Source organism: Schistocerca americana, chromosome 3, assembly GCF_021461395.2.
Source record: "Schistocerca americana isolate TAMUIC-IGC-003095 chromosome 3, iqSchAmer2.1, whole genome shotgun sequence".
Lineage (NCBI taxonomy): Eukaryota > Metazoa > Arthropoda > Insecta > Orthoptera > Acrididae > Schistocerca > Schistocerca americana.
Genome location: NC_060121.1, coordinates 793585061 through 793601370, shown reverse-complemented (window position 1 = coordinate 793601370; position 16310 = coordinate 793585061). Strand labels below are relative to the sequence as shown.

At 44.6% G+C, this 16310-nt stretch overlaps 1 protein-coding gene across 1 annotated transcript in view; it reads right to left on the bottom strand.

Moving 5' to 3' along the window:
• Nucleotides 1–15908, bottom strand: part of LOC124607219 — a 216552-nt gene extending 200644 nt beyond the window's left edge. The window contains exon 1 of the mRNA XM_047139490.1: nucleotides 15815–15908. Within this exon, the coding sequence (XP_046995446.1) occupies nucleotides 15815–15880 (66 nt within the window). The 5' untranslated portion in view covers nucleotides 15881–15908. The remainder of the gene's footprint in view (nucleotides 1–15814) is intronic.
• Between the last annotated feature and the right edge of the window lie 402 nt (nucleotides 15909–16310).

Sequence of the window (16310 nt, the reverse complement as noted above, 5' to 3'; positions counted from 1 at the left end):
CCTGCAGATGGGTGCACCCTGTACCCTTCATGGCATCCGGAAGGACCCTTTCCACATCTGGAATGACTCCCCCCGGTATGCACACGGAGTGCACATTGGTTTTCTTCCCCTCTCTTGCTGCCATTTCCCTAAGGGGCCCCATTACGCGCCTGACGTTGGAGCTCCCAACTACCAGTAAGCCCACCCTCTGCAACTGCCTGGATCTTGCAGACTGAGGGGCAACCTCTGGAACAGGACAAGCAGCCGTGTCAGGCCGAAGATCAGTATCAGCCTGAGACAGAGCCTGAAACCAGTTCGTCAGACAAACTGGAGAGGCTTTCCGTTCAGCCCTCCGGAATGTCTTTCGCCCCGTGCCACACCTTGAAACGACCTCCCACTCTACCACAGGTGAGGTATCAGCCTCAATGCGGGCAGTATCCCGGGCAACCACAGTCGTAGTCCGATCAGGGGATGCGTGGGACGAGCTGGCCGTCCCCGACAAACCCCCATCCGGACCCTCACAGTGATGCCCATTGGCAACAGCCTCAAGCTGTGTGACCGAAGCCAACACTGCCTGAAGCTGGGAGCGAAGGGATGCCAACTCAGCCTGCATCCGAACACAGCAGTTGCAGTCCCTATCCATGCTAAAAACTGTTTTGCAAAGAACGTCTGAACTAATCTACAGAGAGCGCAAACAAATCGACAAAATTTAAACGGTTATTAAAACACAAGATTGCCTAGTAAATGCAGTAAAGCTGCTACTTGCGCACTGCTGACACTGCTCGGCGGCGGAAGGAGACTAAGCGAAATTACACTATTCAGGTACTAAAACGCGATGCTACACTCTCAAATACTATAATACGCCCGAAATTTATGAATTAAACAATGCAAGTACCAAAAACACGCAAAGAAATTAAGAATTAAACTATGTAACAAACGAGTGAGCTAGGAGTTTACGACTTGCTGCTCAGCTGCTTATCCAACGGCAACTACTTAAACCTAACTAACCTAGGGACATCATACACATCCATGCCCGAGGCAGGATTCGAACCTGCGACCGTAGCGGACACGCGGTTCCAGACTGCAGTGCCTAGAACCGCACGGCCACACCGGCCTGTCCATCCAACGATCATGACTGTCAGCAAGGACAATAAACTTGATATTATTTTTTTGTGTTTTGTCAGACTGGGGCTGTGCATTGTTATGTCTTTCGAAATCTGCGGCAGATAGCTGTGAATCTTCATTAAACATTGGAGAGACAGGTATTTATGAATAACCGTGTACATCTTGCAGAAGATTCATGGAAATTTATGGAAGCGAGATTGGGGTGTGTACAGAGGCATAGGGTACATGCATCATATAAGAGAGGGTACGTGCATCATGTAAGGGGCGGGCAACTGCTTGACACACACACACACACACACACACACACATAAAAATTACGACCTTCACAAAACTAGCTCGTATCCTGTCTTACCACACAGACGTAATTCAACAGCAGTTTGAAGAAAGCCAGAACATGTCATGGGTACTGACTAGTACCTAGCGTACCCACAGTCAATTGTTGTGAAATATCAAACTTGTTTCACTCTATATGACTATCCTACTTGCATTTAACAATACTAGATAGCTCTGGGTTCTGAAGGCTTCCAGTACATCCACATCTACATGGATACTCTGCAAATCACATTTAAGTGCCTGGCAGTGGATTCATCGAACCTCCTTCACGATTCTCTATTATTCCAACCTTGTACAGCGCGCGGAAAGAATGAACACCTATATCTTTCCGTATGAGCTCTGATTGCCCTTATTTTATCGTGGTGACCGTTCCGCCCTAAGTAGGTCGGTGTCAACAGAATATTTCTGCATTCGGGGGAGAAAGTTGGTGATTGGAATTTCATGAGAAGATTCCGTCGCAACGAAAAACGCCTTTCTTTTAATGATTTCCAGCCCAAATCCTGTATCATATCTGTGACACTCTCTCCCATATTTCGTGATAATACAAAATGTGCTGCCTTTCTTTGAACTTTTTCGATATACTCCGTCAGTCCTATCTGGTAAGGATCCCACACTGTGTAGGCAGTCTCCTTAGTAGATCGGTTACATTTTCTAAGTGTCCTGCCAATAAAACGCAGTTTTTGGTTAGCCTTCCCCACAACATTTTCTATGTGTTCTTTCCAATTTAAGTTGTTCGTAATTGTAATACCTAGGTATTTAGTTGAATTTACGGCTTTTAGATTAGACTGATTTATCGTGTAACCGAAGTTTAATGAGTTCCTTTTAGCATTCATGTGGATGACCTCACACGTTTCGTTATTTAGAGTCAACTGCAACTTTTCGCACCATTCAGATATTTTTTCTAAATCGTTTTTCAGTTTGTTTTGATCTTCGGATGGCTTTATTTATCGATAAACGACAGCGTCATCTGCAAACAACCGAAGACGGTTGCTCAGATTGTCTCCCAAATCGTTTATATAGATAAGAAACAGGGCTTATAACACTACCTTGGGGAATGCCATAAATCACTTCTGTTTTACTCGATGACTTTCCGTCAATTACTACGAACTGTGACCTCTCTGACAGGAAATCGCAAATCTAGTCACATAACTGAGACGATATTCCTTAAGCGCGCAATTTTACTACGAGCCGCTTGTGTGGTACAGTGTCAAAAACTTTCAGGAATACGGAATCGATCTGAAATCCCTTGTCAATAGTTTTCAGCACTTCATGTGAATAAAGAGCTAGTTGTGCTTCACAGGAACGATGTTTTCTAAACCCATGTTGACTGTGTGTCAATAGACCGTTTCCTTCGACGTAATTCATAATGTTCGAACACAATATATGTTCTAAAATCCTGCTGCATATCGACGTTAACGATATGGCCCTGTAATTTAGTGGGTTACTCCTACTACCTTTCTTGAATATTGGTGTGACCTGTGCAACTTTCTAGTCTTGGGTACAGATCTTTCGTCGAGCGAACGGTTGTATATGATTGTTAAGTATGGAGCTAATGCATCAGCATCCTCCGAAAGGAACCTAACTGGTATACAATCTGGTCCAGAAGACTTGCTTTTATTAAGTGATTTGAGTTGCTTCACTACTCCGAGGATATTTACTTCTACGTTACTCATTTTGGCAGCTGTTGTCGAATCGAATTCTGGAATATTTACTTCGTCTTCTTTTGTGAAGGCATTTCGGAAGGCTGTGTTTAGAAAATCTGCTTTGGCAGCACTGTCTTCGATAGTATATCCATTGTTATCACGCAGAGAAGGCATTGATTGTTACTTGCCGCTAACATACTTCTCATAGGACCAGAATCTCTTTGGATTTTCTCCCAGGTTTCGAGACAACGTTTCGTTGTGGAAACTGTTATTAGGCGTCTTGCATTGAACTCCGCGCTAAGTTTCGAGCTTCTGTAAAGGATCGCCAATCTTGGGAATTTTGCGTCTGTTTAAATTTGGCATGTATGTTTCGTTGTTTCTGCAACCCGTTTTGTGTACCAAGGAGGATCATCTCTGTCGTTTGTTAGTTTATTCTGTATAAACCTCTCAATTGCTGCCGATAATATTTATTTGAATTTAAGCCACATCTGGTCTACACTTGTATTATTAATTTGGACGAGTGGAGATTGTTTCTCAGGAAGGCGTCAAGTGAATTTTCATCTCCTTTTTTGAATAGGTATATTTTTCGCTTATTTTTCGAGGATTTGGGGATTACAATATTCAATCTCGCTATGACAACTCTGTGTTCACTAATCCCTATATCGATTTTCATGCTGGTTATTAACTCAGGATTATTTGTTGTTTAGAGATCAAGTGTGTTTTCACAACCGTTTGCTATTCGCGTGCGCTCATGAACTAACTGCTCGAAATAATTTTCAGAGAATGTGTTTAGCACAATTTCAGATGATATATTATGTGTACCTCAGGCATTAAACATGTATTTTCGCCAACATATCCAGGGTAAATTAAAGTCACCACCAACTATTATCATATAAGTCGGGTACGTGTTTGAAATCAAACTCAAGTTTCCTTTGAACCTTTCAGCTTACAAATCACTCGTGTAATTGGTTCTAGAATATTGCTCAAGTGTGTGGGACCCATACCAGACAGAATTAACAGGGGATATTGAACATATACAGAGAAGGGCAGCACGAATGGTCACAGGTTTGTTTCATCTGTAGCAGAGTGTAACAGAGATACTGAAGCAACTGAACTGGCAGACTCTTGAAGACAAATGTAAACTGTCCCGAGAAAGTGTATTAACAAAATTCCAAGAACCGGCTTTAAATGATTACTCTAAGGATGTACTACAACCACCCAAGTATCACTGACATAGGGATTGAGGATAAGAGAATAATTACTGCATGCACAGAGGCATTCAAACAACCATTCTTCCCGCACTCCATATGTGAATGGAATAAGATGAAACCCTAATAACTGGTACAATGGGACATTTCCTCTGTCATGCAGCTCACAGTGGATTGCAGAGCATAGATCTAGATCTAGAAGTAGAAATATTATCGGTAGAATAAAATCCGATAAAGTACTCATTCACTGTCAAAATCTTCCGAAGCAATTCTAGGGAACATGGACTTCCTCAGTTTTGGACATGTCACAAGTTTCATACAGTAAATTTTAAAATTTCAGTAGTTTTTATGTCGCACATAATTCCTAACCAGCAGAAAAATGCTACTTTTGGAGCACAAAAAAGGTGACTATGTTTCTCTTTAAAAGACTCTGGCAGAAAAGTGGGGAATCAGCTGCCTCCATCCTCATTCTACCTTCTTCACCAAAATTTTGGCATGTAAACATTTTAAATCCTTTTATCCAGTCTCTCATTGTAGTGAAGCCTCCATACTCAGAATCTCTCTCTCGCTACCACTGTCTATTTATGTCTCTCTCCCACTATCTTCTTTTCCTTCCATTAATTTATAGAATATGCCACTGCGACTGTCTCTTCTCTCACTTCATTTTGTTTTTCTTTCCTGCTGCCACTGTCCACATCATACCTCGGCAACTCGAAAACTCTGGAGGGGTCCAACTTACGTTTTCCACTATGCATTTAAAATTTTGGTCCAAAATATGCCCTACCCTGTATTTAAGTGTTAAAGTTCGCCAGTCATGGAGGGCCAGATCATACAAGCCAATGTATGTTCTCCACCAATCGGTATTTTTCATTATAACTGCTCCTCTCTCTTTTAGTCCCACTGTTTCTGTCTCTGCCCACATCTCTTTCTCTTTCAATGCCACTGCCTCTCACTACCCATCAGTTCTCCTCTCTCTTTTTGGTCCCATTTCTATTGCCTTCATTCATCTCTCTTTCTCTCTCCCAACATCACTGTTTCCTCTCGCTTTGTCCCCTACTGGTACTCTCTTCTCTCTCTACCACCGTCACTGTCTCTCTGCTACTCTCTTTCAGCTCAAATGCAAGAATATTTTCGCATCCTAATTTTTTTGGCGAGGAAGGCGTAATGTGTTTGGAGGTTGCTGGCGCCCCGCTTCTCTGCCAGAGTCTTTTAACGAGGTTTTGTGCTCCAACAGGAGCATTTTTCCTGCTGGTTCCTTTCTTTTCCCTGCTGCAGATGGGCGTGCTGCTTATATGAAACGAATTCTGTGAGCCAGTGTATTTTTGATAATTTCTTTATATATTTCGACAGATTTAGATACTTTACACATATAAGTATTCATGAAATAAGGTTAACACAAAATGGTTTGCTTTATATTTTTTTGGATACTTTGCTAGTTGATTGCAAATCCTCGAAAATGTCTGGCTTATGACCTGTTTCTTAAAAGAGTACAAATTGAATTTTATTGAATTTGCGGTCTTTCTGGTTTCACATAATTTTTGACAATAGCCTTAAGTTCCTTTCAGACATGTTAAGACCCTTTCAAGCCTATTTTTTGTCGCTGCAGTACCACTTTCTGTACATTTGTAGCGTTAAGTACTGAAGTACCCGTCACACAGAGAGGAAGGGCTATGAAGTGTTATTGGTGCAAAATGCTGACTAAAAATATATCTTGGTAACCTCAGAACAATCGCGCTGAAGTGTCAAGCTATGTGTTCTCCACCTCAGTTAATACAACATTTACCTCTCAGACCAGTACAGTAAATTTGAACCGCTGGATTTCGGTAATGGATTACGATACCGAAAAAAGTTTGACGGTCCCCCAAGAATATCATCTTAAGAACGTATGGTAAAAATTTCGACGATTTGCCATGAACATAAGTTATTGAAGTGACTATCGCCTCAACGGGTACTTTTGGTACCCAAAAGCCATGTTTTTTCGGGTGTATCTTGATGACGGCAAATATAAAGCGCCAAAGAAACTGGTATAGGCATACGTATTCAAATACAGAGATATGTAAAAAGGCAGAATACGGCACTCTGCTTGGCAACACCTATATACGACAAAAAGCGTCTGGCGAAGTTGTTAAATCGGTTACTGCTGCTACAATGGCACGTTATCAAGATTTAAGTGAGTTTGAATGTGGTGTTACAGTCGGTGCACGAACGATGGGACGCAGCATATCCGAGGTAGCAATGAAGTGGGAATTTTCCAGTACGACCATTTCATGAGTGTACACTGAATATCAGGAGGAGGAGGAGATTAGTGTTTAACGTCCCGTCGACAACGAGGTCATTAGAGACGGAGCGCAAGCTCGGGTGAGAGAAGGATGGGGAAGGAAATCGGCCGTGCCCTTTCAAAGGAACCATCTCGGCATTTGCCTCAAGCGATTTAGGGAAATCACGGAAAACCTAAATCAGGATGGCCGGAGACGGGATTGAACCGTCGTCCTGCCGAATGCGAGTCCAGTGTGCTAACCACTGTGCCACCTCGCTCGGTCCTGAACATCAGGAATCCGGTAAAACACCAAATCTCCGATATCGCTGTGGCCGGAAAAAGATCCTACAAGAACGGAACCAACGACGACTAAAGAGAATCGTTCAGCGTGGCAAAAGAGCAATCATTTCGCAAATTGCTGTAAATTTCAATGCTAGGCCATCAAGAAGTGTCAGCATGTGAACCATCCAACAAAACGTCATCGATATAGGTTTTCGGAGCTGAAGGCCCACTCGTGTACCCTTGATGACTGCATGACTCACAGCTTTAACCTCACCTGGACCTGTCAACACCGACATTGGACTGTTGATGACTGGAAACATGTTGTCTGATTGGACAAGTATCGTTTCAAATTGCACCGAGCAGATGGATGGGTATGGAGACAACATCTTGAATCCATGAACCCTGCATGTCAGCAGGGAACCGTTCAAGTTCGTGGAGGCTCTTTAATGGTGTGGGGCGTGTGCAGTTGGAGTGATATGGGACCCCTGATGCATCTAGATACAACTCTGATAGGTGACACGTACGTAAGCATCTCGTCTGATCACCTGCATCCATTCATGTCCATTGTGCATTCTGACGGACTTGGGCAATTCCAGCAGGACAATGCGACGCCCCACACTTCCAGAAGCGCTACTGAGTGGCTCCAGGAACACACTTCTGGCCACTGAACTTCCCAGACATGAACATTATTGAGCATATTTGGGATGCCTTGCAAAGTCGTTTTCAGAAGACCCCCTCGTACTCTTACGGATTTATGGACAGCCCTGCAGGATTCATGGTGTCAGTTCCCTCCAGCACTACTTCAGACATTAGTCGAGTCCATGCCACGTCGTGTTGCGGCTCTTCTGCGTGCTAGCGGGGCCCTACACAGTATTAGGCTCTTCAGTGTATTTTCGAAAACGGAAAATTGCCGTTTCTACATGAACGTCTAAAGAATGTACAGTTAAAATCTGAAATATTTGCTGTGGTTAGTTATTTAGATAATTGCGATCCACAGCGCAAAAACGGCTAAAAATCGTTAACGCCACGCTTAAAATTACAGTGTAGATCTTATCTTTGCGTAAATGAATAATACTTACACTCTTCTTGTTTTTTCCTGGCCTTATCCAGTACCTTCCCGAGTGTTTGTTTAAATAAGATGAAAGTTCGAAGAAAATCAAGTAGATTTACTGGGATGTCCCGCTAAAAGAACCGACTGAACTACGTCGAGTATCGTTGTGATGAACTTCAGTATCGGGAGCAAGACACATCAGTTTTTTTCCTGAAAACCCGCGATAACTGTTGTTCTCGTCCCAGAGACGATGCGAACACATTTCGCCTGCGGGGCGTACCAGGATTCAGTGTTTAGACTTTACACAAGATTTAATGTTGTTAATGTAACAAAAAGAGGAGGTGCTACCAGCTCAAGTTACATGAGTGACAGCTTTGAACCAAATACCAACGATTCCCAGTAACTTGTGACGGCATACTATATGTCTTTGCAATGCATATTTTTCGTAAACACACAAAATGGAGAAGGGAAAGGTGCTCTAAGGAACAGTACGAGCAAGTTAACGACCGGTTAAGACGCTGAAGGTGTTAAGTATGTCGTAAGTGGGAGCAACGCGAAACGCGCAAAGCTGTTATGACATGGGAAAAGCGGTCTTTTGCGCATAGCACAGAGGCTTTCGGCAACAAGTCGCGGTGTTAATCAAAGGGCCTCGCGTCACATGACGTAAGGTTATTGGGAAGCGAGGTGAAGTAGTATGCCGTGCTTTCTATTTAAAAAATCCTGCGGCCTACTAGTCCCAACTGTGGCAGACATGTGCAGACTGGATGCTGCGAGTGCGTGTGTATGAAAATCGGGTGAAGTGCGAAAGTATCACAAGTCCTCTCTGCTTTGCCGGCTGTGATGATGCTTTCACCCGTGCAGTCGTCGAGAGGGCTCCAATGAAGTGTAATAGTGTCGTTACTCTTTAAAATACTCTCAAAGTGAAGGGTAAAGAAGGACGCACCACGAAGGAATTATCCGAATAGGACGGAAATCGGTAGAAGTGATGCATATGTACATACAAAAAGATGATTAAAATTTGATCCGGCGAGTTTACTGACCAAGATAGAGTTTGGCAAGCACCAAGAAGAGCAGTAGAAACTCTCGTCGTGTACGGGCGAGCATTATATTGCTGAAATGTAAGCCGAGAATGCCTTTCCATCAAGGACAACAAAACGGGACGTAGAATATCATCGACGTACCGCTGGTTGTAAGGATGCCGCAGTTGACAAACAAAGGGGTCCTGCTATGATAAGAAATGACACCCCAGACCATCGCTTTGTCGCCCCGTATGTCGGAGGGCAAGGTTGGTATCCCACCGCTATCTGGGGCGTCTCCAGACACGTCTTCGGCCTGAAATCTCATTGACTAGAGCAGAACTGTCTTCAGTCCCACTTCGGACTGAGATGCGATGACCAACAAAGACGTGGCTGGAAACGCCGTGGACAGCGGTGCGATACCAAACTGACTGTTGTTCGCCATACTGCCTGACAACCACGAGATATTGTCTGAGGTGTCATATTTTTTCGTAGCAGGACCCCCTTGGATTGTCAATCGCGGCACCCTTACAGCAAAGCGGTACGTCGACGATATTCTACCGCCCGTTTTGTTACCCTTCATGAAAACCCATTCTGGTTTCACATTTCAGCAAGATAAATGCCCGCCCGCACACGGCAACAGTTTCTACAGCTTGTCTTGGTGCTTGCCAGACCCTATTTGGCCAGCAAGGTCGCGTTATCTGCCCCAAATTGACAACATGTGGAGCATTATAGACAAGGTCCCCCAACCACATCGGGATTTTGACGACCTAACGCACCAGCTGGACATAATTTGGCACAATATACCTTAGAAGGATAACAACTCTATCAATGAATGCTAAGCCGAGTAACTGTTTGCGTACGGGTGAGAGGTCGACTAATGTGTTATTGACTTGCTCAATTTGTGAAGCTCTTTCTCTTGAATGAATCATCCAATTTTTTGAATTAGTAACCATTTGTTTGTCTGCACAGGTAGATTACATCTGCCGATTACCGCCCCGTTCAGATAATTCCTTCGCCTTGCCACTTTTCCATTTTTTCTTCGCATGTACACTCCTGGAAATTGAAATAAGAACACCGTGAATTCATTGTCCCAGGAAGGGGAAACTTTATTGACACATTCCTGGGGTCAGATACATCACATGATCACACTGACAGAACCACAGGCACATAGACACAGGCAACAGAGCACGCACAATGTCGGCACTAGTACAGTGTATATCCACCTTTCGCAGCAATGTAGGCTGCTATTCTCCCATGGAGACGATCGTAGAGATGCTGAATGTAGTCCTGTGGAACGGCTTGCCATGCCTTTTCCACCTGGCGCCTCAGTTGGACCAGCGTTCGTGCTGGACGTGCAGACCGCGTGAGTCGACGCTTCATCCAGTCCCAAACATGCTCAATGGGGGACGGATCCGGAGATCTTGCTGGCCAGGGTAGTTGACTTACACCTTCTAGAGCACGTTGGGTGGCACGGGATACATGCGGACGTGCATTGTCCTGTTGGAACAGCAAGTTCCCTTGCCGGTCTAGGAATGGTAGAACGATGGGTTCGATGACGGTTTGGATGTACCGTGCACTATTCAGTGTCCCCTCGACGATCACCAGTGGTGTACGGCCAGTGTAGGAGATCGCTCCCCACACCATGATGACGGGTGTTGGCCCTGTGTGCCTCGGTCGTATGCAGTCCTGATTGTGGCGCTCACCTGCACGGCGCCAAACACGCATACGACCACCATTGGCACCAAGGCAGAAGCGACTCTCATCGCTGAAGACGACACGTCTCCATTCGTCCCTCCATTCACGCCTGTCGCGACACCACTGGAGGCGGGCTGCACGATGTTGGGGCGTGAGCGGAAGACGGCCTAACGGTGTGCGGGACCGTAGCCAAGCTTCATGGAGACGGTTGCGAATGGTCCTCGCCGATACCCCAGGAGCAACAGTGTCCCTAATTTGCTGGGAAGTGGCGGTGCGGTCCCCTACGGCACTGCGTAGGATCCTACGGTCTTGGCGTGCATCCGTGCGTTGCTGCGGTCCGGTCCCAGGTCGACGGGCACGTGCACCTTCCACCGACCACTGGCGACAACATCGATGTACTGTGGAGACCTCACGCCCCACGTGTTGAGCAATTCGGCTGTACGTCCACCCGGCCTCCCGCATGCCCACTATACGCCCTCGCTCAAAGTCCGTCAACTGCACATACGGTTCACGTCCACACTGTCGCGGCATGCTACCAGTGTTAAAGACTGCGATGGAGCTCCGTATGCCACGGCAAACTGGCTGACACTGACGGCAGCGGTGCACAAATGCTGCGCAGCTAGCGCCATTCGACGGCCAACACCGCGGTTCCTGGTGTGTCCGCAGTGCCGTGCGTGTGATCATTGCTTGTACAGCCCTCTCGCAGTGTCCGGAGCAAGTATGGTGGGTCTGACACACCGGTGTCAATGTGTTCTTTTTTCCATTTCCAGGAGTGTATTTTGAACTGTAACGACACTATTGCACTCCATTGGAGCTCTCCCGCAGACTGTGCCTGTGACAGCGTCAACAGTTCCTTCGTGGCGCTTTTTTCATTGTTTTTCTTAGAGAGTACATATAAATGATCTAGTGGATAACGTCGGGAGCTCCGTGAGGCTTTTTTGTAAACGATGTTGTTGGCTAAAGGAAGGCTAGAGTACTATAAAACTGTAACGAAATGTTAGAAGACCTGCGGAAGATCAATGATAGCTGTAGGGACTGGTAGTGGATTCAGTATGTAAACAAATGTAACGTATTGTGCGTAATCAACTGTTCGATTGCGCTATTGGTTCAGAGATCACTGGAAGCAGTAACAACCGTAAAATACATAGGACTGACAATCTGGGGTGACGTAAAGCGGAATTATCACATAAAGAAAATAGCAGAAAAAGCAAATGCCAAGCTGAAATTCATTTGATGAATTGTAATGAAATGTAATTCATTCGTGAAAGAAGTGACTTATAAATCATTTGTAAAATCGATTAATGAATACTTCTTATCAGTCTCGGACTGACAGAGAAGACACAAAGAAGTTTCGTCACGGGATCGTATAATAAGCATGAGACCGTTACGGAATGCTCAAATCACCACAATAGAGGCTTTGTGTTAAGGGAGAGCATTATTGTCGTTTTTACAATGTACCATTCGCGGATGGAACAGGGAACCGAGGTAATGATAGTGGTTCCCGATGTCCTTCCCTCAAAGTATCGTAAGTCGGATTGCAGATTATCACTTCATAAGAGCTATCAAGAAGTTCCCGTTCGACAGTCGTACAGATCAGAACTGGTATGCCAATCAGGCAATATCACCGTGAGCATCGACGCAATCATACCACCAATGCACCATTTTGAGGATATCTGTTTGATAAAACACTGTGTCCTGTTGCGAGAAGAAGTTTGTAACTGCCTGCTACACATCCTCATCCGACTGCAATCGTCGACTCTTCAACGCCTGTTTAAGGGATCGAATGCGTGATAGTCGTATGAGGAGAGATCAGGATTATAGGCGTGTGTTCGAGTGTATCTCATTTGAGTTGGCGTAACTTCTGCGTTGCGGTATTTACGATATGGGGACCTGCGTTATGAAACAGCAGCAGCCCTTGTCGCACTTTTCGACAGACAAGCTGCCCCATACACATCGTTCATTCACCGATGGATGTCTACCAGTGTTTGTTATTTCGCAGCTAAGAAAATAATACCGGCAAATGGTCCTGTTTGACGCATTTGGTGCTAACGCCGCAATAGTTCACGTTCTCGCATTTAGCGCACACATGTCGGAATGCCATGAATGCCACGCCACCCCTTGCCTACATGTCGAAGCTTATATACCCGCATCGGAATTGCGCTACGTTTCATATGCACTGCAGCATCGTCTTCGAACGGAACTTTTTGATCCTCTTTTATACTTCTTCTTTACTTCGAAGCTACCAGGCCCAATGGATCACCCGTTGCTACAAGTTTTCTTCTCCATCGTCTTCTACTCATCCAATGATGCCATCTGCCATCCGTCCACATCCATGGCAAGGTCTTCATGAAGGCAATGATTCCGCCGATTCCTTGGCCTGAGCTTCCATGGCCACCTGTCGTCTTCCATCCGAACCACACATCGAGCCCACTATAGTAACTTGCTTTCGATGATTCCTGCTATACTGGCATCTTGATACTGTTCATCTAGCCCATAATTGTGTCTCACCCTCGATGCACTGGTGGTTGCGTCCAACATCGGAACAAAGATCTTCCACGGCACTTTTCTGTCAAATACGAGAAGTTCAAAAAAGTCATGCTTTCGGATTCTCCGCATCCCACAGCCCTACAATATCATGCGAATCTTGAACCAACTCAAGAGACGTCTGGATATCGCTGGTGGCCACCTACAGTGCCCCTGGTAATTTGTTTCAGTTCCTCTCCAGAGTTACTGGGTAAGCAGATATCATCTGCGTAGGTTAGATGTGACATCGTCTTCCCTTCGACTTGGATTCCTTCGTCGTTTTCTTTAAAGGTATCATGTACGATCTTCTCAAGAGAAAAAATAAACAGGGTAGGAGGTAAACCATCTCCTCGCCTGACACCAGCATCAATTTCAACGGTATCTGTTACTCTGTTTACCACCTTCACCTTACCACGTGCTCCACTCAGGCCGATCTTCACCAGGTTGATGAATTTCTGTGACGTCGCGAACCCTCTGAGACAGCTGAACAGGTTTTACGGTATATGTAATCACATGCTTTCTTGAAATCACGATGTATAATTTATCAACATACGATTTCTGTTTGCGTAATTATTGGTTCAGCATGCCACGCTTACTTTTGGAGAGATGGAAACAAAGAAACCAGGAAGCTAACAAATCTACCAGATTCTTATTTATTACACCATCAGCCACCCATAATAACAACAATATGCCAAACATTTTCATGGCACACAATAAAAATCATAGTTGTGCATCAAGACGAGACCTACCTAGTCTTCTGCAGCCACTAATATATCAAGAGAATTGTCGGTAGTGTGCAGTGATTGGATAATGAAATTTAATGAAGCGTAGAGTTCCCCGCGTACGGATTATTCGAGTTTGGGTCAGTATCGAAATTCCCTGAGTGTTATTTATCCAAAAATCTACCGACTTTCACAACCGCGCTTTTGCGCAAAGAGAATTTTAGGCGAAACAGCGTAGACTCTCAGAACAGATAAGAATGAAGTTGAACTGCTCAACAGCCTATTAGTAACGTAAACCATCCTTGTTGGAATGTTGCGTTGATTTACTGTGGCGAAAGAAATAAGCGTAAGGATCGAAATGAGTGCACTTGCTATAATGAACTCGGACCTAATAAGGACTTAGTGCAAGATCTTACGTCGAGAATCATAACGTCGCAGGCTTTCCCCCAATTATTACCGATACTAATTTCGAATGATGTGCTTGCAGACAGCAACAAATTTAACATCGGGATCCAGAATGTATGTGCCGATGTGGTGGTAGACATTTCATACAAGTTTGTAGCCCTAGGGCTCTATTAACGACGGACTTCCACGGTAAAATGAAAGCGATTTAGAAATGACGACTTTCGGTGCTCCTTTTTATTGCTAAATGATTCGACGGACGTGCTACTTAAAACTAACATGGCATTATACATTTTGCGTGTCACATGTCATGCGTTCTGTTAGCCCGAAGTTGCCCTGAAGTGTTACTCAAATCCCAAAACCAGTAACCGTGTGTGGCTGGACCCATTGCACCTTCAGGGATTACGGTGAGCCGAAACAATAGCACTACTAGTCACCACGACAATGAGCAGTCGCACGGATTTGCAGCCACGTGGTGTGGCAAGGGAAGTACTTCCTCTCACCGATTTGAATCATATTCACAGGGTGTGCAGAGCATTACTACAAATTTAACATATGTGAACAGGAAGACGTAACTCTGAGCCGTTTTCGTGAAGATCGAGTATGGAAATTTTAGACCTGTTCATATACTTTGTCGCAAATATTCAAGCAGTAAGCAACCAAACAAGTAATCGCGTAGTTTCCTAAGCGGGTCTCTGGATCGAGTCTCGTTGACGGTACCTTTTTTTTTCATTCTCATGTAATTCTGATAACAGATTTATTATGACTGTACAAACTATCAATATTCAATGATTTATTAATGATTTACATAATACTGATCCTGAACAAAGGAGAAAATGTCTTTTTTTTTGTCGTAAGGAGAGTGAAAATAAAAAGGATACCGGAGAACTTTCAGTCAAATCAGTACAGACATTTCATTTATGAGAATGCTGACGTATCTGTATGGGTTAAACATTAAAACAAGTACGAAAATTCCCACAGTTGCACTGAAACACAGTACACGAACTTATTGTGGAGGATACTGACAAAAAAAGGAAAAAGTAAGAAAGGATAGTAAAAACATCACAGAGTGGGCTACACTATCACTAACATTAATTCAAATGAAGTTTGTTCATCCAGCTGTTCTGCTTAGCCGCATATGTCGTTTGCTGCGAGGGTTATTAAGAAATGACAAATTACTTTTAGGCCATCTTCGTTAACAATGCAAATTAAACAATACTGTCAGCATAGAGACGCAAGTTCGTAATAATGCACAGCGGGACACAAAGGAACTGAACATGCAAATGAAACACTTTTGCCAATATGTAATACAGAATAAGGCAGAATTATGACGACTGTGTTCTTCAAACATAAAAAGAAGTTTTGTCCCTATGATTTATTCTCTCCAGTGCTGCACAGCCATGCGAACATAGTCTTAAACAGTATTATTGTTATTGTCACTTCATCATATCGAAACTTTAACAGCTAAATCTCCCCCGCTCGTAAAGCTGGACAGTGCCGCGGGTTCGAAGCTTGTGCAGTTTGGATAAATCATCTCTAAGGTCTACTATAATCATTATCTGCAGCGTTACGCACCTCCTCCATTCGCCTGCATGATCGCCCTTCAACGTCTTCGTCTTCCCCTGCAGAGTCGGCCGCCATCTTCGCCTCGACTTCTGCAGAGGGTACGGTCACGACGCACATAACGCCTTCTGCAGCCATTGCCCTGCCTTCTGCCTCGGGAGAGGTGTGTTCGCGGACTGCCGACTGCCGGCATTACGCTGCCGACTTCCTTTTGTTCCGTGCGTTCGGCCCCCACGCAAGCGCCACGTACTCCCCCGCCACTGTCAAGGACGCTGAGTGTTAACAGGTGACCGGAAGAAAGTGTTCTGACTCAACAGGTAACGTGTCAGTGCCTAATGAGGCAGTAGTCACGCACCGTTGGAGTTCGTTACCGAAATCAATTCTGAAAATGGACCTGACGTAAAAAAAAACTGTCACATGGGAGTGACTGCCAGTCAAATAGAGTTAACGACAACACGTCATAGGCAATATTCCGATCCACTGTTACGAGCGTCCGCCTAAATTTACT